General features: G+C 42.2%; 1 protein-coding gene across 1 annotated transcript in view; it reads right to left on the bottom strand.

Annotated features, from left to right (window-relative positions):
- LOC120224503 (BDNF/NT-3 growth factors receptor-like) overlaps positions 1 to 7,020 on the bottom strand; it is a 107,505-nt gene extending 100,485 nt beyond the window's left edge. The window contains exon 1 of the mRNA XM_039222734.1: positions 6,918 to 7,020. Coding sequence (XP_039078665.1) covers positions 6,918 to 7,020 — 103 coding nt within the window. The remainder of the gene's footprint in view (positions 1 to 6,917) is intronic.
- Positions 7,021 to 25,309: the final 18,289 nt, after the last annotated feature.

Below are 25,309 nucleotides of genomic sequence, written 5' to 3'. Positions count from 1 at the left end.
AAACACTGGCCTAGGTCATGGGCCAGCAGAGGTGGAATTTATCCCTAAACCTTTTATCTCTGTTAAAAAGAAGCCTTAGCCTGTCTACACTCACTGTCACTAAGGAAGCTCAATCTTTTCTACGTTATTCCAATATTCTTGTTACTGAGGTCTTTGCTGTCAGCCCCCTTCTTTCTCTTATCTTATACCTTGCAAGGAACAACTCTGATATTATCATTTCTGCTGCCCCCAAACACCAGAGAATGGTGTCCTGGCCCCACAACAGAGGGACAATGAAGTATGGACAGGAACTGGATTTGGACTCCAAGTCTTGGTTTTGTGACTTGGGCCCACCATTTCCTGAAAGACACCCCATAGTGACTGGGTCTCTCTCTAAGAGTCTCTCCTTAGAGCAGAAATTACTGCACTGCTCTCCTGACACAACTACCTTAGGATCACAGAAGCTAACATATCTGGGAGACCTCTGTCAACCCTCTGGTATTATACAAACAGAGAGGTAAAGAAATAATAAAGTCCCAAATTTTCAATGGCATTTAAAACCTCGTCCTGGCCCCATGACCTGGCCCAAGCTTTATCACTTAGGATACCCTTTAAAATCCCCCAAGATTCTAGTTAAACTGTTAGTTTACATTCCTTAATTGAATATGCCTCAAATTTTCTTATTTAGCCATTAATTCATTTGAAAACTATTCTTTGACCACCTGATAGATGCAAGGCAGTGTGATAAATTCTGGGTTCATAATGCAGAATGGAATTCTTCTTCCCAATGGTTTGCCAGCTGTTTCTTTCTACCTGAAATGTAACCTTCAAGCTCCATTTTTGATCATCAAACTCCATTCATCCAACAAAATCCACCGTAAAAGTCACTCCATTGGGAACCATTTCTTCACTCCTCAAATAAAAAATATCCCCCATTGACATTTAGGTTGTTTGTCTCCTGATAAATACCACATTCTCCAGTGTATTAATTATTTATGTAATCTTATTTTTCCTATTATCTTGTGAGCACTCTAAGTTGAAAATAAGAAATTTAGTTCTTCACCTTCTTGCATTAGAACTCTATAACAGTTACAACAGTGTCAAGCAGGGCACTTTACACATGGTAGGTGCAACAACAAATAGCTCCATTGCTGTTTGGGTCAAACCAGAAGGATTTAAAAATAGGGCATAAGCTGTCCTCCAAGTATAGTAGAGAATATGTTGTACAACAAGAGTTAGACAACAGTGGGGACATTCATGACCATTGACTACTGTCCTCTGTATTTCCAAAACACAGTTCTTTCCCTGTCATAGCTCATTCCACTGTGAATTTTAATTATCCACTTACTTGTAACCTCTCCCTAAACTGTAAGTTCTTTATGAGCAACAGATATTTGTTTCTTGTCTCTCCATCTCTAGCATTGAGTATAGTGTCCTGTACCCCATAAAGATTTGTTGAATGAATTCCAACTTCTCACCTTTGCATTCTTTGATCAAGAGCCAAATTTGGGGGGGGGGGTGGTGCCTGCGTGGCCCAGTCAGTTGAGTGTGACTCTTGATTTCAGCTCAAGTCATCATCCCAGGATCCTGGGATCGAGCCCCATGTCAGACTCTGCACTGAGCATGGAGCCTGCTTAAGATTCTCTCCTCTCTCTCTCTCTCTCTCTCTCTCTCTCTTTCTGCCCCTCCTCCACTCATGTGCTCACCCTCTCTCTCTCTCTCTCATATAAAAAGAAATCTATAAAACAATAAAATAAAATAAACCAGTTTCAAAAAAAGAGCCAAATTTGGTATAATATGGATTCATGTTTGTATCACCTACTACATTGCTTGCTTCTCCTTCCTGGCTCAGAAGAGGATTGGACTCTCCTTCCCACCTCCACCAATCCATTGCTTTTGCCAAAGAAAACATAATAGGCACAACCCATACCACTTCTAGGCAGAAGATTTCATAGTGCTTCTTCATTCTGCCACACTGAACCATGAAGCCACATGTTTAGGTAGTAGCATGGTAATGTTCTAGTTTCTAAAAAACTAACATAAATAAAGCCATCCTGCCAACCTGTGTTGTATAGGCAGCATAAGGACATCATCTCCTTTGCTGTTTTAAGGGTTATTTCTTTTTGCAACATAACCTAGCCTATTCTGACTGATGTAAGAGGGAAGTTCCAAGTGAACGTTATTAAAAGACAGTCCTATCTATAAAAATATGGGGCTTTTTTTTTTTAAATAAAAGGACTCCAGTACATGTAAGCGAGTACCTGCCCATAATAAGTACTCCCTACAGCATATACGGGTGTGTACATAAATACATAATGTATAAATGTTAATTATGAAGTAACACAAAAAATTTTTTAAAACACATTTTTTTAATTTTATGTTATAAATATTTTACTTAACACATAATTTTATAGCACCTCCTATGTGCCAGACATGGTTGTACATGATTTATAAAGGTTTACTCATCTAATTCTCATAATGGCCTTATGAGATAGATACTATCATTATCGCCTTTTCAGATGGGTAAACTGACACGCTGAAAAACTGAGTAACTTGTCCAAATCCCAAATAGGTAGTAAATGCTGGAGGTAGACAGCTGGTTCTAGAGTCTCCGCTTTACTTATTTTTTATTTTATTTAACATTTTCTCAAATGCCTTATTTTTTTTGTTGTGCTATGTTCAGTTTATTGTATTTATGTCTTTTTTTTTTTTTACAAATAGTTTATTGTCAAATTAGTTTCCACATAACACCCAGTGCTCATCCCCACAAGGGTCCTCCTCTATGCCCATCCCCCCTCCCCCCCACATCCATCAGTCCTCAGTTTTTGTCAGCATTCAAGAGTCTCTCATGGTTTGCCTCTCTCCCTTTCCCCCACCATTTCCCCCCTTCTTCTCCCCCTTGTTCCTCCGTTAAGTTCCTCCTAATCCTCCTATATGTGCAAACATATGGTATTTGTCCTTCTCTGCCTGACTTATTTCGCTCAGCATAACACCCTCAAGGTCCTTCCATGTTGCTACACATGGCCAGAATTTCATTGTTTCTCATTGCCATGGAGTATTCCATGGTATAGATAAACCACATCTTCTTGATCCATTCGTCTGTTGATGGTCACTTAGGCTCTTTCCATGTTTTAGCTATTGTGGAGAGTGCTGCTATGAACATTGGGGTACATGTGCTCCTATGCATCAGCATTTCTGTATCCCTTGGGTAAATTCCTAGCAGTGCTATTGCTGGGTCATAGGGGAGTTCTATTGTTAGTTTCCTGGGGAACCTCCATACTGTTTTCCAGAGGGGCTGTACCAGTTTACATTCCCACCAACAGTGTAGGAGGGTGCCTGTTTCTCCACATCCTCGCCAGCAAAATTTTTTAAAACACATTTTAACTCACATTCGGAAATGAGTTGTGACCTTATAAACAATCCCCTTAGAAGGCCATGTCTTTGAAGCAAAGACACGTATTCAGAGCTTGTCTTTGGGAATTATGTCTTTGGGAATTATTATCTATTAATTAATAGATAATTAATTATTATCTATTATTAATTAATAGAGTATACCAACTATGGAAATCTTCATTATTTGGAGGGAAATTTTTATTTTTTTAAGAGTCAGAGGTCATTTGGAACCAGGTCTGATGGGATATGTAGGTGACTAAGGTAGGTTGCATTACCATTATTAAAAATATCAAAGGGTCTGATTCTGTGGGCTTAGGCCTCTCTCTCTCTCTTTTTTTTTTTTTTCAGAGCTCATCATTTTTCACTAAAGGCCTTTCTAAAAGATGAGTTCTAAAAAGATACAAGGTCTCTTGTCTGGGGAATCTCAAATTGTTTCATAGTTCTAGAATCATAACTAAATATTAACCTCTGGAACCTTCTTGGTCCCTACATTTGTGGTCATTAAATGGATGCAATATGATTGGATCCATGGTTGGGTGTTCTTCACTGAACACATTAGAATTAAGCATTAGAAGCTTACTAAGCACATTTACTCTCAGACTATAAAACCATAAAAACAGTTGACTCTGATGGATAAGAACCTACCCAAGAAGGATTTATTAGAGATGGACAGCTGAGGATTATCATTTTCATTTGTGCTCTGGACTGAATTGTGTAACCCCCAAATTCATACATTGAAGCCCTAATCCCTAGTGTGGCTGTATTTGAGCCGTTAAGGAGGTAACTAAGGTTAAATGCAGTCCTAAACAAGGGGTGTTAATCTTACAAGGCTCATGTCCTTATGAGAAAAGGCACCAGAGCTTACTCTGTCTGCAAACCACAGAGGAAAGGCCATGCGAGGACACAGTGAGCAGGTGGCCGTCTGCACGCCAGGAAGAGGGCCTCACCAGGAACTCTGTTGGCTGCACCTTGATCTTGGACTTCTAGGCTCCAGAACTGTGAGAAAATAAATGCCTGTTGTTTAAGCCAACAAATCTGTGATATTTTGTTATGGTGATCTGAGCAGAGTATTCTAGTTTATCTGTTTGCTGCTTTGTTGGTTTATTGCTGTTACTATTTAGATTGCCACCCTGTACGCATGTCCTCTTCCTTAACTGGTAATGATTTTCATTTGGTTGTCCACCACCCCCAGACAGCCAATGTGATTCAAGAAGGAACCGAGAGCTCAGGCATTAAAAATCAGCAACTCTACACCCTTCCCACAGTGGTTGGTTCAAGGATTGGCCTGTAGTCTGATCAAATCCAAGCCTTGGATGTCTGCATGAAGGGTGACATAAGCAATGTTTTGTTTCCTGCAGGATGGGCATCTGGAAGGATCTAGCAACAGGAGTGGATTGAAGTCATCTTTGCTACAACCGTGAGAGAAACGTGTTATTTCCAAGTTGAGCCAATCCAAGGGAAGAGAGCCAAAAGATGGATCTGGATCACAGAATTTAGGCCTTGGACCAAGCCATATCCAGAGCTTGGGATATTTATTGTTCAAGATATTTGCAACCATAACACGCTAAATTAACACAGGGATGGTGTTGCTGCAACCTAACTGTCAGTCAGTCCTGCACCCCCAAAGGTGGGAGTGAATGGATGCCCTATTCTGGAGTTCTCTCATGTACCCAAGTTGTACTACCCTAAGCGACAGTTGGACAGGCTTGTTATGGAGATGTAAATGTTCTGCTCTCCAATGGCGTGTTTGACAGGATGAAAGGCTTTGTGATTTCAATGACTTTGACTCCACTGGAGATGGGGGGGATAGCCTATTTTAGCAATTTGCATGGGCATTAATAGACATATACTTTAGCTATTCAAATATTTAACTAGCTCTTTTGTTGGTGTTTTGAATCCCAAAAGGCTGCAGCTGCCTGTTTGTGTCTGTTGTGCCTTTAAGGGGCTTGCTGATTCAGTAGGATCCCTTGAATGCATTAATTAGCCTTCCCTCATTTTCCCAGCCCCTGCCTATGAAGAAATGAGCATTTCCAACTCCAACTGCGGAACGATGTTGAGTCTTGAGGGTACCAGCTAAATGGAGGCTCAAAATTGCCTGCCTTGTGATGGGCAGTTTTATGCCGCCAGCAGCCTTCATGGCAAGGCTTGCGCGGCTGCATGATTAATTTATTGGCTATCACTATTGGCAGGCAAATGAAACACAGGCCCCGGATTAAAGCGTCATGGGGGAAATGGGGCATTAATCAGCCCAGGTACCTGAGTCAGAAAGACGTAAGGATCCAGAGAAAATAAAATGTTATGGAAGGCTGGAAAATGATTTATCATCTTTAATATATATCATCCAAACCCACTCTATATAACTGCTCGTAGGCCTCCAGTTATAAAGACTTGGACAGGAAAACACCCCTTCCTTAAAACGCCTGAAGTAAAAGATGCTGGTGGGGCAAATAAAGAAACATGAAGAATGAACTGACTGTAAAAGAAAAAAAAAAAAAACTGTTTGGCTTAAAATTAAATTTCCACTCATTTCTTTTTACACAATTTAGAAATACAGCTCTGGCTTAGAGAAACTGCTTTCTATCAGTTAGGTGGAAGAGAAGCTGAAAGTCCTGTTCGAGAGGGCCAACATCTCAGGTCTTTTTTGAAGTTCTTATACTGTGAGAAAACGTACTTTCAGAGCATAAGCTGTGCGTGGCAGGCTAACTTGTTAACCCAACAGACTAAATCGTTGTTCACTGAGAAGCTGGGAGCTGGAAGGGTGTTCTGTACAATCAAGCATTCTCTATTCTTGGATGTTAGCAAAAATAAAGTCTAGGGCGCCTGCGTGGCTCAGTCACCTGGGCATCGACTTTGCCTCAGGTCACGATCTCGCAGTTTGTGAGTTCAAGATCCAGGTTGGGCTCTGTGCTGACAGCTCAGAGCCTGGAACCTGTTTTGGATTCTGCCTCCCTCTCTCTCTGTCCCTCCCCTGCTCACGCTGTGTGTCTGTCTCTCAAAACTGAACACACGTTAAAAAAATTTTTTTTAAAGAATTAAGTCTAGATGGAGATGAAAAGTGAGTGGAAAGAGACATCCCTTCCTCCATTCACAGCTACTATTCTTCTTTGGGTTTTTTCAACCCTAGAAATTAGAAGAGCCATCTTCAGGAAGGCTCCCCTTTCTGTAATGGGCAGAAACAAACAGCAAGTGTCCCTTTGCATCTGCAACACTTTACAGCTTCTAACAGCAACTGTTTTTCTCAGTTCCCCTTTGGAAATGTCAGGTGTTTCTAGCAAACAGGCAGAGAAAGACTGAGGACTTAAGCGAGTTACCCAGATACATCAGGAACTTAGGGGATCTGTTGTCTACTTCTTTATTTTACCCCTTTTACAAAAATTCTCCAATTTGGTCGGAACACAGGAGGACTGTGCTGTGTCTATAAACATAGAGCCCATTGCTTATTTTTGCAAATAATGAACCATCTGTGGCTGGACAAATGCTAGATAAAAAGGGCCAGGACCCCCACCCCCGGTCCAGGCGCCTCCACCTCTTAGGACAACAGCTACCTTGGTCTACTGGAGCCTCCCCTTCATTTTGCCTCCTCCAGTCCATCCCCCAAGCTGCGGCTGGAGAGCACTTTCCAAATTGCCACCTGTCTTCGTCCCCCATCCTTACTTAAAACCAACCGAGGGCTCCATCTCATCACCTTACAGCCCAAACTCCTAATCTAGGTCTTGGCCTCAACTTACTTTTTGATTCTTCTCTACTAGTCTCATTCTCTCGTCTTGTGTCCTAACAATGGAGATAGGAACTGGGAGCCCATGCTCACCTTGGGCTGTCTTGTCTCTGCATCTTGACTCCATGTCTCTGCCAATGTCAATCTTTCCCTCAGTTTTTCCTATCCTTTGCTACTCAAGAGTCACCTCCTCCAGGATGCCACCCCAAGCAATTCGGATTGGACTACATGTTTCTCCTCTTTGCTCACATAAAACTCTTTGTAGGCCTTGATTATGGCCATGTATTGTAATGATCTTTTCATTGATCTTTGTCCTCAACTTGATTATAAACTCTTCGTGCAGAAGCTTCTAGTTTTTTAAGTGTCCATTCCCACTCAGAGTCTGGCACAAAGGCTCCATCCTCTGCAACAGGTCCAGGCAGGGCTGAGGCATTGCACTGCACCCTGACTGGAATTACACAGCTCAGAGCAGGGCCAGGCTACATATGGCCCACAGTAGAGAGTCACATATTTGAGTCTAGCTCTGTCTTCAAAAATCTACCAGTCAGTCCATAAGGCCATAGGCAGTGAGGGACAATGGATAGACGCCTCTATGTTAGGAGATTTACAGGGGGCTTGTGGGATCCTGCAGTGGAAGGGGAGGCTATGAGAACGAGGCATGGTATAGGAGTCATGACTTTTCTACTTCCCAAGCTTTTCTGATCACCTCCAGGTACCACCAGTGCTTGGCTATTGTAGATCCAGAGATTCAATCCATCCACTAAAAATGTTTAGATTGAAAACCTACTGTGTGTAGTATTATGGGAAGGGTTAGTATTTATGGAGTTCTTCCTATGTACCAGGCATCTTATTAGATCCTCACAATGACACCACCAAGTAAGTATTATAATCCCCATTCCTAAGGTGCAGAGGAATTCAGTGATCATCAGGTCATACAGATAGGAAATGGAGCAACATCAACATGTAGTCAAAAATTAGAAATGGGGTCACCTGGTGGCTCAGTCAGTTAAGTGACCAACTTCAGCTCAGGTCATGATGTCATAGTTCGTGAGTTTGAGCCCCTCATCAGACTGTGTTGACATCTCAGAGCCTGGAGCCTGCTTCGAATTCTGACTCCCTCTCTCTCTGTCTCTCCCATTCTTATTATCTCTCTCTCTCTCTCTCCCTCTCTCTGTCTCTGTCTCTCTCTCTCTCTCAAAAATAAACAAACATTAAAAAACTTAGAAAGGCCAGAGCACAGAGATAATCAGAGGGTCACCCAAGTACATACCCTCTCCCATGCATCCAGACACTCGTGACCTTCAGTACACTTCTGGGAAAACTGGGTGTTGGTGGTCTAAAGTCTCATAAGACCTTTGTATTGGCCCTTGAAATGGGTCTAGAACTCAGTTATCCAGCTATTCTCCCAGATGTTCAACAAGGTCTAGTCCCCAACCCCCTCAATTTAGCCTAAAGGAACCAAAGGTTCTAATCAGTGCTGCCAGATGGTGATGCCAGACCATGGACAAAGTGCAAGTTCAATTCTCACATGGCAGAAAACTCAATATTCACTGGAATCAGGGGTCCAGGGAGAGAGGAGGCTCCCATGGGCATGCAGGTCACCTCTTGATAACCCACAGTGTGGCCAACAAAGCAGTATTATGGGTGGATGACATGGAGAGGAAGATCCAGAGCCAGAACCTCAATCCCAAACACTTAGTCAGATTCTAGTACTCCTGAACTGGAGGTGAAGTCTTGAGGGAGATCAACAACTCAGGCCAAGCATCTCCCTTTGTGCTCAGAGCTGATTTTATTGGGTCATCCAGAATACGGATGGCATTCACACATGGTGCCTTAAAGATAGAGCCTACCATCTGATCATGTAAACATATGTTTTAAGATGACCCTGGAAGTCATGGAGAGAATGATTTGCAAGGGCAGGACTTGAATCAGTAAGGTGATGGGCTCAGAGGCCACCACCATTGATGGAGAAGGTCAAGGGTCTCTTCACATGGAACATGTTGCATCTCCAAGTATGCTCAACACCCAGACTAAGATTGCTCGGTCCTTTCCTGTGTGTAACAGCTGTAGTGGAATGTAAAAGTGGCTGCAAATGAAAACAAGGTTTAAGAGGGATGCCAGATTCCATTGTGTCATCAAATTTATGGGGAAAAGGATAGATAGTTCTGCCTGCTGCTTCAGTGTTTTGTCTCTAGGATGCAACACACCTCCACATGTAGAAACATCTGGCCACTAAGATTTTCACTTTCAGTGCAGCACTTCCCATCACCTAGCCCTGGACCTTGTTGTCCCCCAGATTCAACCTATGATAGTCATTCCTTCACTCATTTATGCACCAAATATTTATTATGATGAATTATTTTTTAATTTTTGATGTTTATTTATTTTTGAGAGAGGACAGAGAGAGAGTGTGAGTGGAGGAGGGGCAGAGAGGGAGACATAGAATCTGAAGCAGGCTCTAGGCTCTGAGTTGTCAGCACAGAGCCTGATGCAGGGCTCAAACTCACCAGCCGTGAGATCATAACCTGAGCCAAAGTCAGACGCCCAACCGACTGAGCCACCCAGGCGCCCTGAATCATCTTAAGACAAGTGAACAAAATGGACAATTCCTGCCATCAATGTAGCTTACGTTTCGTGGAAGAGATGGGTGACCAATAGCAACAACAAGAAAATATGGAGGAAAATATGGAGCACATCTGCTAGTGATTAAGGCTCTGAAAAGAAGAAAGTCAGCAAAGAAGACAGGGACAGTCAAGTGGGAGTAAGACTGCAAGTTGATAAATGATCAGGGAAAGCCTCCCAGAGGTGATGTTTGAGCAAGGACCTGAAGGAGATGAGAAGAACATTCTAGAAAAAGAACCACACATACAAAGGCTGCGGACAGAGAGAGTACCTGAGGGAGTAATCTAGGAGAGAGGCCAGGGAGGCTGGGGCCAGGTGAGCAGCATCAGAGGGAGACCAGAGCAGTGGGATTCTAGATGTATTTTGAAATTAGAGTTGGCAAGGAGTTGGAAAAGGGAAGAGCGAAGTCATAAGGACCCACAGATTTATTGAGGTGGGCTCGACCCTGGAAGGATCTAACAGCTCAGGGCTCTGTCTGGACTTCTGGACATGACTACTAAGTGTAAGATGTCAAACAGACATCCAAGTGGAGCTCCTGAGAGATGGCTGGCCATGGAAGTCTGGAATTTAGAAAAGACGTCTCCACCAGAAATCAGATTTAGGCAAAGTTACCATTTAGATGGATTCAGCCTTAAGACTGGATAAATCCCCAAAAGAGGGTATGCCACCAGAGAAGGGAAAGGCTCAGATACTGAGCTTGGAGCTCAGCAATGGGGAGAGGTAAAAAGCTTCCTCTGAGGTGGGAGGAAAAAAAGAGAATGGGGCATCCTGGAAGTCAAGGGCACAAAGTATCTGAAGAAGACAGGAGAGGCTTGCCAAGTGCTGCTAATGGCCAAGGAGGGTAAGAACTGAGAGTGAGCAGGACACTCACAGTGGTGATCATGAAGAGAACTCAAGAGAAAGGGGGACAGGGGGATTGGATAAAGGGAGGGGAGCTCTTTCCAGGAGATCCCTGCAGAGAGATCATGCAAAGTCACGACAAGGCAAACAGACAGGGGTGGTGGCTCCCCAAGGGCTCTCTTCTGCCACATGGCTTTGATTTTCTCAGGGCAACAAGAATCAGGGCAATGAGCTAAGAGTGAGTTTAGGGGAGGAGGAAATGGGGAGATACATAGAGAAAGGAAGGGAGGGAGAGAGGGAAAGTGAGGGCTTGGGTGCAGTACCGCAGAGGGGGTGCTCTGAGGTGCCTGTGCTGTGGAGTAGTGGAGTGAGCCCACGTGGCTGTTTGCCAAGAAAGGGGCAAAGACACTCTGAGTAATTACAAGGGAGTGATGACGGCCAGTGACCATGGAATCAAAGTTAGACAAAGTGAAGGGAAAAAGGAAAAGAAGAAAAGGAGTTGATGTTTATGGTCCAGAAAGGTCAAAGGACTGTTGGCTTGCACCAGGGTAGCAGGGGGAGCAGAGAGTGAGCTGGAAACAAGATCTGAGAGGGAGACTCTTGACATAAGGGGGAGGTTGGTCATGACAAGGCCAAGTTGCTGTTCACGAGAGAAGGACTGCAGCAGGTCAGAGGGTGCATTTCTCTCAAAGGACCAAGCTTAGTAAGGACGTGCTGAGTATATTTCCTAATTGGTGAGAATAGTCAACAAAGAGATCTTATTTTTATTTCCAAGGTCTTTAAGAAGGAGGAAAGGAAGGGAGGAAGCGAGAGAGGGAGGGAGAGAGGGAGGGAAAGAGAGAGACATTGGCAGCAAAATGAACCACTTGATCACATCATATTTCTGAAAGTAGAGCTTGAGAAAAAGTAACCAAGAAACCGGCGCCCCATAGTTTCAGGGTTTACCAACGTCCTTCATCCATACTTCTAATAAAGAGCAGCAATTTGTCTGCATTTCACAGACACCCTCCATGTGCTGGCAGCCTCCCGCACCAGCCTGTGTGCAGGGATTAGGAGGAAGGCGGCATAACTCCTGCACAGCTCAGTGGAGAAAACCGGCAGGCACGCTTGCTCTGTGTCTGCCGGAGGCTCTAGAATCAGCTCCACATCGTAAAAGCTAAGCCTTGGCCAAATGAGGCACAGACCTGGGCGTGGAGCAAGCACTCCATAAATATTTGGTGTTGACCAAATGAAGAAGCTGCCACTGCTCTGGATCTTAGGCGGAGCAGAGTGAGCCCCAGGGTGTGCCTGCCTTCAGGACAAGGTCAGACTGCACCAGACCCCACCCGGGTAAGGGAGGTCCCAGGGCTAGGAGTCTGAAGCCCCAGGGTTTTGTTCTGATTTCCACCCAGTCCACAAACAGTTAGAGAACAACTATTAGGTGCTTGGCTTTGTGCCAAGAACTGAGGTGTTGCATGGAAATCAGCAGGTGGTACATGTTTATCAAAATGAGTAAGATACAACTGAATCCAGTGAAAAGTCAGGATAACAACTTGTGCTTGCCTGTGGTCTGTATTATTTCAAGTTTTTAAAAAGTATATTTTGACTCTTCTGGTGAGAAGTCATTAGGAAAGCAGATGAGCGCTATCTCAATGTTTCCCCCACTAAAATCGTCTGACAAAATACCCATTAGGTTGCCCACCAAACCACAAATGGAGGGTAATAAATAATATATAGCATTGGTCAGGATCAGTATGAATGTGGGTTAATTACTACAGTGATAAAGGAAGTGAGGTAATTTATTTTTCGGAGAGTTAATGAAATGGATGTTTCACCTTCCAGTGCCTTCTTGTACATCTTGGCATTTCCTCTGTTCCAGAAACTGAATCCAAGACTTATAGCAAAACATCATGAAAAAAAATCATTAAGGCTTCTGTACAGAATTTCAATTATTTTTCATCAATGAAACAAAAGGTAAATAATGCTGTTTTATATTTTAAAGACTAGGGCTGTCTATTTTGAGTAAATAAGCCATGGTTTATTTTCCTTAATACATCCTCAAGAAAAATTCACAAAATGGCATATATTATGGGAATAAAAGTAACACTAGTAGGTAAATTCATTCCTCTGATATTATGCGATTTTTTCCTCAAAAGCTTTTGTAGAACTTTTTGCATGTTAAAACTGCTGGGTTTTTTTTTTTTTTAGAACATTTGAAAAATGCAGAGGGTATAAAGAAGAAAATTAAATCATCTACAATCCCACATTCTATAATGATTAACATTCTGATGGCTTTATCTTATTTTTCTATGTAAAAAATAAGAGTTGGGATCATGATGCCTATAGAATTCTTAATATTCTAAACATTTTCATTAACATTGCATTGTGAGGACATACTTTGATTCCTCTTTGAAATTTTTCTGTCATTCATTTAATCATTTTGATCATTGAGCAGTTAGGTGTTTCTTTATTTGACTGTTTCAAATTGTATAGATGGTGCCAACTTTGTATGCATAGCTTCCTCCCCCTCTACATCGCCATGCTAGAGTTGCTGCTGCTGTTTTTCTATTCTGAATGACTTTTTTAACCATTATATTGTCTGACATGACTGCTAGCATATGGGTGAGCTACCAAATAATGTTTGGTATCTAGCCAGATTAGAGAAATTCCAGATTCATTCATAGGTTTGTAAATTGGTTCTCCACCATTTTCTAGGCATTCACAATATCTATCTTTCACTTTTTAAAGATAAATCTTTTATATCCATTTCATGTCTTATTCCATTAGCTAGAACTTCTAGAACATGATAAAGTCATAGCAACAATGTAGGCATTCTTATGTTGCTTCAGGGACTAATGGGAAAACTTCTGAAATTTCACCATTAAGTCTGATGGTGACAGCTGATATAAGATGTAGCATCTTCTATCTGCATACCCATGTTTATAGCTGCGTTGTTCACAATAATCAAGACATGGAAATGTCTAAGTGTCCATTGATGGATGAATAAATGAAGAAGTTGTGACATATATATCTTTACATCTGCACATCCACACACAGAATGGAATATTATTCATTCATTAAAAAAGAGGAAATCCTATCATTTACAACAGCATGGACGGACCTTGAAAGCATTATGCAAAGTGAAGTAAGTCTGAAAGAGAAATTCAAATACTGTGTGATCTCACTTACATACAGAATCTTAAAACAAAACACCAAACTCTTAGAAAAATATCAGACTTATGGTTACCAGAGGTGGGGGGAGGGGTGATTGGAGGAAGGTGGGCCCAAGGTACAAACTTCCAGTTGTAAGACCATTAAGTACCAGGGACGTAGTGTACAGTGTGATGACTATACCAGATCCTAACAGTTGTCATCACAAGGAGAAATATTTTTCTTTTTTCTTTTTTATTGTATCTAAATGAGAAGATGGATGCTAGCGGAACCTCACATGGTAATCATTTCACCATATATGTAAATCAAGCCATCATGTGTATGCCTTAAATTTATACAGGGACATATGTCAATTATTTCTCAATAAAACTGGGGGGACATGAGCATAAATATATAGCATCTTTATCATAAAAAGAAGGTATCCTTTTCTTCTTAGTCTACCAATTTTTAGCAGATAATGTACTTAATTTTGTCAACACTTAGAATAAATGGAGATAACCAAACAGATTTTATTTTGTGACTTAGACCTAGTCCCACACTCTGAGCTTATCACAGTAGCATGGGGTTATTTTTTTATAAATAGGTTATCTGAAGTTTTATCTTTCTGTCTAAAAGTCCACTGGACAAAATTCCCTGCTGCAAAGTCTCCCTCTGACACCTCAGGTTTTGCTGACATAACTCAAGTCCTATAAGGTTCCAGGCACTGTTTCTAAACACTTTTCATGCATCTCTAAGCAATCCTATGATGAAGACTGTATTGTCATTTCCATCTTGTGCATGAGGAAATGTAAGCATGGAGAAGCCAAAGCATTGTTCGAGTTCAGCGAGTGGCAGAGTTAGGACCTGGACCCTGCCACCCAGGTGACCTTGGGCAAGTCACTGAACTTGTCTCAGAGATGGTTTCCTCCTCTCTAAAGTGAGAGTAACAGTAGGAACAACAATCTGGACCTAGCGGTGTTGATGTGAAACACTGTGTAGATATGAGGTAGACATACAACGATATGGCAGTTTACCTTTCTTATTATTACTCTTATTTACATAACACATATTTATTGAATACCTACTCTATGCCAGACATGATTCTGGGTATCTGGGAAACAGAACTGCCCTCATGGAATTTCAGTTACAGTTTATTCCAAAGTGATTTAAGATTCGATTATGCTGTATTGCACTCTACTACAGTCTCCCGACCCATTGGCTGCACTTCTGAAATTTGAAATGTTCTGAAAACCCACAGGTAAGCTTATTTGGTACTGAGACCTGACCTGAACTGCTGTGAGGTCATCCGAAAACTCTACTTATTCAAGTTAGTGTATCCAGTCTTCATAGTCACTACAGAAATATCATTGAATGTGACTACAAAGAGTTTGCCCAGGGCCCACTGGAAGTGGTATTTAGCATCCACTACAGCCACCATATTGCATTTAGAAAATCCAAAGAGTCTCAAATCCAAAGCATCAGCTCCAAGGGTTTGGGATCAAAGGTGTGGTTCTGTATCATCTATAATATTAGTTTACACTAGAAAAGAATCACATAACACTCCAGTGTGATCCAATAGTGCGATCAATTTGTTCTCTCAATTGGAATGCAAGTCACTTGAAGGCCCTGGCTTTTCTTGCTCATCACATTGTTTCCCACAGTAACTGACATGCTCCCAAGTCCCTGGTGGCTTCTTGGTGATCATTTTATTCAAATTAATTCTCTCCAAGAGTATCCTCCCTGATCCAAGATATTTTAGTCCCCTGCAGGGCTACTTCCCTCAGATGAAAACATCAACATAACCATCATTTTTCCAGCCAATGTTGGGCAAATGTGCAGGGCAGACCATAGGAAGGGCTGCCCTTGACTTGCATTGCCATATACCGAGAGATGATTTCCTACCTCAAATCAGATGTTTGGCCTTAAATATCTGAAAAGTAGTTGTTTTATTAATAAAAACATTCAAAATATGTCAGCACATTTTAATGAATTTTCTTTCACCATAAGGCTAACTCAAAACACTTTTGATGAAGAGCAGAACTATGGCATTTGCTCAAGTGGTATAGAGCTATGTTTCTTTGAGGTTTTTGCTCAAAGATGGCCCCAAGATGTGATGAGATCTTTGGCACAAGGCACAAGACATTCATTCCTGTCTCACACTTCAACCATGAGGGCCTCCTTATGTTTCTGGAGCTGTTTCATCTTGTCAGTGGTTTTGAGTTCTATGTTAGATCACAATGTGCTGGCAATGCAGGAGGAGATCCCGAAACTGCCACTGGCAGCTTCTAGAAGTCATAAATAAGAACAATGACTTACATCACTTTCCCATATTATATTTTTCAAAGAACTTCCACATACATGATTTCCGAAAAATTTCCCATCAGCTGATTTTCCCAAGGTCAGCCTTATGTTGCCATTATCCACACGGGTATCTTCAGCAGTGATGTGGACAATGACCTTGCATAATTTCATGACTTGATTATAATAAAGGAAGCAAGGGGGACTTTCAACCAACCCAGTGCACCCCCTTTGATTTCTGTAAGCCTGTTGTTATCTCTACCTGAGTCCACAGGGCAGATGCCAGAAAAATAATTCAGTAGTTCTGGCTCTTATGGACACACCCTTCTTTGATGGAAAGAAGCTCACTCTTCAAAAGGCAGCAATGACCATCTTTCAGAATCAGGTTGGTTTCAGTGACAGAATATAGCTTAGCTTCTGCATCTCACAGCACAGGGCCATGCACAGAGGAACACTGAATGATGATTGATAATGACGACAGGGCACATGCTCAGTAGTTGCTGATGGACAAATAGTGACAGTGACTAAGTGCCACCTTAAAAGTTCCTTCTGAAAAGATATAGGTTAATGTAAACTCCCAGACAAAATGTTTGGGAGTAGGAAATTATGTTTCTTTGAGCTGTGGAAGTCTTTCTGTGGGCAAGTGTGCCTGGAGTGGTGGGGAGGGGCATGTAAGCATTTGTTCTAGGTCCTCCCTGACAAAGGAATACCACTGACCCAAGGAGAGAAGACCAAGATCATACCCACTATGGGGAATGGAAGGTATTGTCTGTGTAAGGAGGTCACTGCCATTAGTCTAACCCCCAGTGTTCTAGTAAGAGCTAGACTAGTTACATAATTTGCAGTGCCCAGGGCTAAATGAAATACAGGCCCTTTGTTCATAAATCAAGTATTGAAATGTTGACAGCAGAGCATGAAACCGATCATGGAGCCCTTGTACAGAGGGTCTATGTGAAGGTACAGTGCACTCCCAGAAAGCTGACCCTGAGTATGTGTAATGGGGTATATATGTGATCTGATGGTTGTCCTTCCTGTTCCCTGTACTTGGTGGGCTCCTGGAGTCCTAGAAAGCTCAGAAGGTGGGAAGAACTAATCACAAGAGGAGAAAAGATGAGGTCACTTGTTATATTGGCCCCACAGGAAACACGTCCCTCAAATTAGAAACAGAAAGTGAGCAAGACAATCCAAGGGGTTCCTAGATGCTCAAGGCTAAATGTTGACCTTAATAATCAAGGGAAAAGATGATTCCTGGATTAACTTCATATGATGGGATACAAAGTTGTTACCTCCATGTAAACAGAGGCTCAGTGAAGAACTAGTAACACTTTGGGGCCCAGGAATAATTATCCTGGGAGGTAGACTCCAGGGCCCATCAGGACCTGCAAGCCTAGACACCTGCTGTCAACGGCAGAGTCACATACCTGCCACTTGAAATTTATTTTGACTTGATTTAACTTCCTTTATAGGTAGGAGGAATACAGGATGCCCAGTTAAATTTGAATTTCAGACAAACAAGAAATAATATTTGTGTAAGCATTTCCCAAATACTTCCTGGGACGTAATTATACGGAAAAGAATCATTTGTTGTTTATCTGAAATTCAGACTTAACTGGGCATCTTGTATTTACTTACCAAATTTGGCAACATTACTGTTGATGGGCTCTTGATAGGTTCCCCCTCCATATTTTATCAAGTTCTGTACAGAAATGTCGACTTCTCCCAGTTGAGCTAGAATTTGGGGGAGGTGACAGTATAACACCATGGACAGAAGTGGCCACGGCGATGTAGCAAGCTCCCTGCATGGAAGAGAAATGCAAGTGAGCTAAGCCATGGAGATGTCTGTGTGCAGGTCCTCACCTGGGCCTCTCCTTCAGTTCTCAACCCCCACCCCCTGCACCCTAGAATCACCAGTGGGGGGCGTGGTTAAAAACATCAATGCCTAGGGCACCTAGGTGACTCAGTCCTTTAAGCTTCCAACTCTTGATACCTGCTTAGGTCATTACCTTATGGTTCACAAGTTGGAGCTCTGCATCAGGCTCTGTTCTGACAGTAGGGAGCCTGCTTGGGATTCTCTCTCTCTCCCCCTCTTTCTGCCCCTCCCCTGCTCACAGCTTGCGTGCTCTCTCTCTCTCTCTCAAAATAAATAAACATTTTAAAAACATCAACGCCAAGGTCTTGCCCCCCAGACAACCTAACTTAATTGGTCTGGAATTCAAGCTAGGCTGGGGGAGTTTTAAAAGCTCCCCAGATGAGAACTATTGCATTAAAATCTCAGTGGGTCACCTAATTTGGTTTATGAAGGGAAGTCACTGTTGAGCCCCCAAATACAAATCTATCCTTCAAATCCAAGGGTAAGAAATGGATGGGATGCTCACTTTAATATCTACAGGCATGACTGGTTTCTTTTTTAATTTCTTTTTTCGTGTAAAACACTAAAAGCATGAGGTTAGTTATCCAGTCCCAGTTGTTCTCAGACCTGAATTCCAACACCGCATCCCCAGATATTCATATTTACTGAATCTGATGTGGGTCCCAGGAGTTAGTATTTTCAGGAGCTCTCCAGGACCACCTCACAGAACAATGGCTCCAAACTTTAGTGCACATTAGAACCGTGGGGAGAGATTTTAGAGCACGCAGGCTCCTGCCCCTCCCCAAACCAATGCCACCTCCATGATAGGCTCTAGACAAGAATGGGCACTTGAACAAGCTGGTCCTGATGTGAGTCACTGTTGGAGACAAGCGTCTTGGACAGAGGGTTGAGAGGTCAGCATGCAATCCATTCTAGGGCTAGAGCAGTCGCTAATTACTGCTTTATGGTCCCAACAAGGACACCAAGGATTGGGACCAATTCCCAGCATTCTTCCAGGAACCTAGAGCCATGGACAGTAAATAATGGGATATTCCTAATACATGTTAGCATAGAAGCTCATCAGGAGACACAGTGGTCCCGGCCGCTCTGCACCTCCCCTTTCCTGATGCGTCCACCCAGGTTGGTCTTCACCTCCATCATGTACACATCTCACTCTCCTTCCAGGGGTGGCAGAAATGCCCACTTCCCTGTGAGCAGCTTTCTTGATCTTCACAAAGCAAGAAATCACTACAGCCACATGCTTTTTTAAACCTCTTTAATGGTATCTGTGTTATTCTACCTTGATATATTTGTTTGGTAAACTTCAAATCCCCTGTGAGATTATAAACCCATGGAAGGTATGTCTTATGTCTCTGTATCCCTTTAAAATGCCCAGCAGCACTGGGTGGATGTCAAACTCTTACGTACTGAATTGAATTGGGATCATTAATACAGCATCTCGAAGCCTATAACCAAGGATCAATGAAACCCATTGTCTGAAGTTAAAGGGAGGACAACAGACATAACAATAATACAGGTTATCAAGGTCACTGTATCCATGTTCAGAAGCTCAGAGTGACAGGAAAACGTTAACTTTATATTTCCAAAACAATGATGTTTTCTGGACATAGCATCAAACGCAGTTTCTGAATCTTTTGGCATTGATCTCGGCCTTACTATGAAGAGTAAGGTACAAATTCTCTGATTTTGGAGACAACAAAAGACTCTCGTGTTTGACCTAAAATATCTTGATTTCTCAGAAGTGTATGCTACTTTGAGTCTGGGGCCTGTACCTACTCTCCCAATCACAAGAAAAGAGAACCATGAGACTGTGAGAAACTGACTTCTGACTTGTGAGAAGCTGTGCTGCCACACATTGTGTTTCATACCCTTTGCCTGGCCCAGGCCCTAAGGTCCCCTCTTCCCCCTTACAGTAGCGGCAAGTTCTGTGGGAATGGTGAAGAGTGTCGTCTCTGGAGACAGAAGGCCCACATTGAATTCTGCCCGTGACACTTATTAGCTCTATGACTTCAGGAAAGTCACAAGGCCTCCTTGGACCTCAGCTTCCATCTTTGAAAAAGAAACATCACATAAATACTAAAGCCAAGAGATTTCTTCTTCTTGGCAGTGAACACACACACACACACACACACACACACACACAGAGGACATGTATACAAAACATCTATAAATATTAAGCCAAGATTAGGGAAAAAATTGAACAAAACTCAATGTTAACAAGGTACTAAGAGATGGGCATTCTTAAACATTTCTTTTTTTCCCTTAAATGTATCTGTTGTGACTGTAAATTAGCCAATACAGCATTTAGAAAGTAAACTGTCTTAAAGACTATCAGGGTCTTAAAAATATTAAAACCCTTATGAGAAACGTTACATCTGACATCAATGCTAAGGGGAACAAAAACAGAGATGGACAAAGATGCCCATTATGCTGTTATTTTTAATAATGAAATTGGAATTTTTTAAATGTCCAATATTAGGAAATGATTAGATAAATTATGGTTGATTCACAAGATGAAATATTACCAAGCCAATGAATAATTTATGAGAAATATTAATTCCATAAAGAAATCTTTATAGTATACTGTTCAGTACCTGTAATAGGAAACAAAAATATTTATATGCAATATTATTTCAACTATGTAACAATAACATACATAGAAAGATACTGGGGAGAAAAAGGTAAACTATTTCCGGCTTGGGGGGCGCCTGGATGACTCAGTGGGTTAAGCATCTGATTTTGGCTCAGGTCATGATCTCACAGTTCATGAGTTCGAGCCTTGCATTAGGCTCTGTGCTGACAGCTCAAAGCCTGGAGCCTGCTTCAGATTTTGTGTCTCCCTCTCTCTTTGTTCCTCCTCTGCTTATGCTCTGTCACTCTCTCTCAAAAATAAAGATTAATAAAATTTATAAAATATTTCTGGGTTGGCAGCATTACAGGAAATTTTCACTTCTTCCTGTGTACTTTATATATTTGTTGAAAACACATTACCAGTGTAATTTTTTAAATCTCTTATGAAAAGAAGTAAACACAGAATAAGGGCACCAGAATGAGTTCATTACCACTGGATGGTCATTTAAATACCTTATATTCTAATATTGGAAAAAGCTTTGGAGATTCAATTGCTCCTACCTGAAACAGGGTACGTGCGTATTTGCAGGAAACTCTGCCTTAATTATAGCACATTCTTTCTTTCTTGATCACTGAGAAGAGCTCAAAGAAGGATTAAAAGAAAACAACACAAAAAACCCTTGGGCTGCTCAGTAAAGCATGATAGAGAGGGAGGAATAGAACAGGGAGCCCCTCTCTGGTGCCAGCTTCTCAAACCTACTGTTTGGGGATTGTGTCTATCACACTTCTAACCAATATATCTAAAGATTAAACACTCATAAGGACCCCCTAAAACCCTCCCTGATGACATGGTGTATAACCTTCCAGGTATAGTACACTACACAAGAGCATGAAGGTTACTGGGAATGGGCAGGGACTCAGTGAGGCTTGAGCCCAGGGGGCATGAAGGCAGCACTGGACAAGGCTGGAAAATGGGAGGAAGACCAGATGACAATGGGGTCTGAAGGGCACACAGTCTCCCTAACCCTCAGCTATTGCCAGTCCCCCTAAGTTTTCACGTTCACCATAATTTTACACAAAACTCATGATTCTTAAATCTAACTGCACGCGGGGTTGGCGATGAGTGGCCAGTGTAGGGTGAGTGTTCCCTAAACCACTCCTATTCGGCAGCAGTGACAGCCATAGAGCAGTTTTGCCCCCAGATGTTGTTGAGGACATGTTCCCAAGAACTGCTAGCAAGTCCCCTCTGAGAGATGAGAAACAAAACACTCAAATTCAGTGAGAAAAAAAATTCTTCCTATCTGTTGTGGAGAGACAGGCGGCCATGCAGGAGTTTGTGATGCAAAAGAAAAATACGGATCCTGGTGAAGAGGATTAAACTACCCCATCCATCAAAGGCAAAAAGAGAGATTCACAAATCCGTGAACAATCCCAGAAGGCGTCTGATGGCTCCCACCATCCATCTCTTTATGGCAGGGAGAAGCGTGCTCAGGTCTTTGAGACCTGCTTATGATCACAGATTCTTCTTACACCCAACATGCAAAGGGGTGCAACATCACCTCCGGTGAGGCCGACAGAATGAATATGTAACAAGGTAGATCCCAAGAAGAACATGAGAACAAAACTGGTTTACAAAATTGTTCAATTTAGAGGAAACAAAGCCATTCTAAGCTGTTGGGTGGCATGTCCTGGGGCAGAAATCCCATGGTGTGTGGGTGGCTCCGTGGACTGAACTTACCCTCAGATGTGCTTTGACGATTACATTGTTAAAAAGAAAAACACTATATGTGATCTGCCAAGCCCTTTAAAAATTGGGACATTTCAGGGGCGCCTGGGTGGCTCAGTTGGTTAAGCGCCCAACTTTGGCTCAGGTCATGATCTCATGGTTCGTGGGTTTGAGCTCCACATCAGGCTCTGTGCTGACAGCTCAGAGCCTGGAGCCTGTTTCAGATTGTGTGTGTGTCTCTCTCCCAGAAATAAATATAAACATTAAAAAATTTTTTAAAAATTGGGACATTTCATATAAAAATACTGAGCTCTGGCTTCCCTTTAAAAAAATAAAATGAAAGGGACAGTCCTATAGAATGCTCCACACGCTATTGGCAGAAAGAACAAAAGACCCTCCTTTGGACCAGCTGTGCAATGTCCCCAAGAGCCCACTGCACTGATTTATATATTTTCCTGGCTCTGAGTTTGCAGTCCTCAAATCACAGATCACACAAGTAAATATAATAACTAACTATCTTATTCTTCTCCAGCATGTAGAAGAGACAGACTTTCTTCCCTCTTTCTTCCCTCTCTTTCAACTTTGCTAGCAAAACAAAAACAAAAACAAAAGCAAAAACAAAACCCAAAAAACAAAAAACCCAATTAAAACCAATATTTCAATCTTTTTAAAGAAACTAAAATCATATTGAGTTAGAAACACAATGGAGATAATTCTACTTGGGGGGGGGGCTACTAATGAGTCCATTTGAGTTCTCTTTGGAATGGATAAGAGAATTCATCTATTTGGAAGGGTAGGGTGGTAAGAGATTTGTCTTACTCTCTAGAAAATCATCCCCTGAAGCTTGAATCTCAGTAACTGCAAGCAGAATTAGGGGGAAGGAGCAGATCTATGGAAATACAAAATTTCCCTGTCATAAAAATAAATCCTCAAAGATAAATTTTAAGCTTCAACATAGAATGAAGTTATAGCTTTTTGACAAATGATGTTCTGGGTTGTCATGACGACCGGGCCCCAGTAGAGGTGTGTGTAAAGAGGCTGGCCCATAAATCAGAATGTGTTAGGAAGGGGTTAAAACAAACATTTCTAGACTATTCCCAAGATTTAGTGCCAAAAATGTAATTATAGACATTTGTATCAGTCTGCCATAAAGCATGACAGCTCCAATTTTACAAAATGTTAATTAAAAAAAATCTATTAAACCCATGTCCCTCTGAGAGAAATTAATATCACACCTAAGGTTGGGAGTCAGGCAACTCAGAGGCCATGAAAATTGGCTGGTCAAGGAGAAAGAGAGGCTTAAAAGCAGACTAATCCATGAACAGTGTAGTTAAGAATTTGGACTCGATTCTGGCTTGATTCTCCTTGGGAGACGTACCAAGGGCCAGATGTCATCCTCAGAGCCTTTCCAGAAGGCTGAGAGAGCATCAAAAGTAATCAAAGATTTGGAGATGAAATTAGAAAGGAAAAGCTGATAGATGGAGGTTAGCTCACCTGAAAACACAAGGATGAAATACCAAAGAATCATTCAATGCAGAAGGATGTAAACAACTAGTGGTAACCATTATCAACTTCCAGTGAGGGTAGGAAGGATGAGCATTAGCTTAAAATCTGACATCAGAAAAATGCTTAAGGTAAAGGTCATGTTCTTCTACTGCGGGGGTCACAGATTAGAGGCCTGCAGGCTAAACTGAGTCAAGGGACGAACTCTGGCCTGTACGATGTTCTTTTAAAAATGTACAGGGCTGGGGCACCTGGATGGCTCAGTTGGTTAAGCATCCAACTTTGGCTCAGGTCATGATCTCAAGGTTCATGGGTTTGAGCCCCACATTGGGCTCTGTGCTGACTGCCAGCTCAGAGCCTGGAGCTTGTTTCAGAATCTGTGTCTCCCTCTTTCTCTGACCCTCCCCTGCTCACGCTCTCTCTCTCTCTCTCTCTCTCTCTCTCTCAGGAATAAATAAAACATAAAAAAATGTACAGTGTTTGCCAACATTTAAAAATCAGAAGATTGCCCATAAAATTCTGGCTTCTTCTCTTTAAAATGATGACCCGGTGATAGGCATGGGGCATCTGGATAGCTCAGTTGGATGAGGAGCCGATTTTGGCTCAGGTCATGATCTCATGGTTCGTGAGTTCGAGCCCCACATCAGGCACCCTGTTGTCAGCACAGAGCCCACTGTGGATCCTCTGTCGTCCCCACTCTCTCTCTGCCCCTCCCCCACTTGTGGTCTCTTTCTCTCTCTCTCTCTCTCTCTTTCCTCTCTCTCTCTCTCAAATAAATATAAAATTTTTTTAAAGACCTGGGTTTGAATTTTTAAAAATAACAAAATAAAATAAAATGATGACCCAGTGATAGGCCTGGATTCCCACGTGGACAACTGGTGCTGGGTTCACAGAACAGAAGGTCCTGGAGAACGAGGGGTTTGCCTTGTTCTGCCCTGCGTGCTCAGCACCAGGAACAGGGCAGGGCTTGAAGAAGGCACTCAACACCCTCAGGACTGAATGAATGATGACTTCATTAACTACCTGTCTGAATGAATGAATAAGCAGCAGCTGCCCTCTTTAAACTTTTTTTTAATGTTTATTATTTATTTTTGAGAGAGAGAGAGCATGAGAGGGGGGGGCAGAGAGGAAGGGAGACACAGAATCCAATGCAGGCTCCAGGCTCTGAGCTGTCAGTGCGGAGCCCGACGTGGGGTTCATACCCACAACATGACCTGAGTCGAAGTCAGAAGCTTAACCGACTGCGCCATCAGGTGCCCCACAGCCGCCCTCTTTAAACAAGGACACACTTCTAGGAGGCTCCCCTACCCAGAGTGTTGCCTGCCTGGACCCTAAAGACATTTGAGTTTTCCACTTCGTTCTGTGCACCAGGTGTTCTTTAGTTGAGACACCATGTTGCCCCCTGACGTGAATTCCCCTGTAGAACCCACTCTAATGGCCACAGATGCAGGCCACTGAAGCAAAATGACAGTGCAGTCATATTCTTTAAGGATATTAAAGAATAGTAAAAAAAAAAAAAAAAAAAAAAGTGGTCTTCCTTTAAAGGTTTGGCATCTTTGTTCATTCTGCAGGTAGAAAGCTGTACCAAAGGACTTGCCATAGCCCCTTCCCTTGCTTGTACAAAGCAGGTACTTCTGATAGGCTTCCAATCACTTATTTATTC

Source organism: Hyaena hyaena, unplaced genomic scaffold, assembly GCF_003009895.1.
Source record: "Hyaena hyaena isolate Hyena2069 unplaced genomic scaffold, ASM300989v1 scaffold_1183, whole genome shotgun sequence".
Lineage (NCBI taxonomy): Eukaryota > Metazoa > Chordata > Mammalia > Carnivora > Hyaenidae > Hyaena > Hyaena hyaena.
This window is presented reverse-complemented; position numbering and strand designations above follow the sequence as displayed.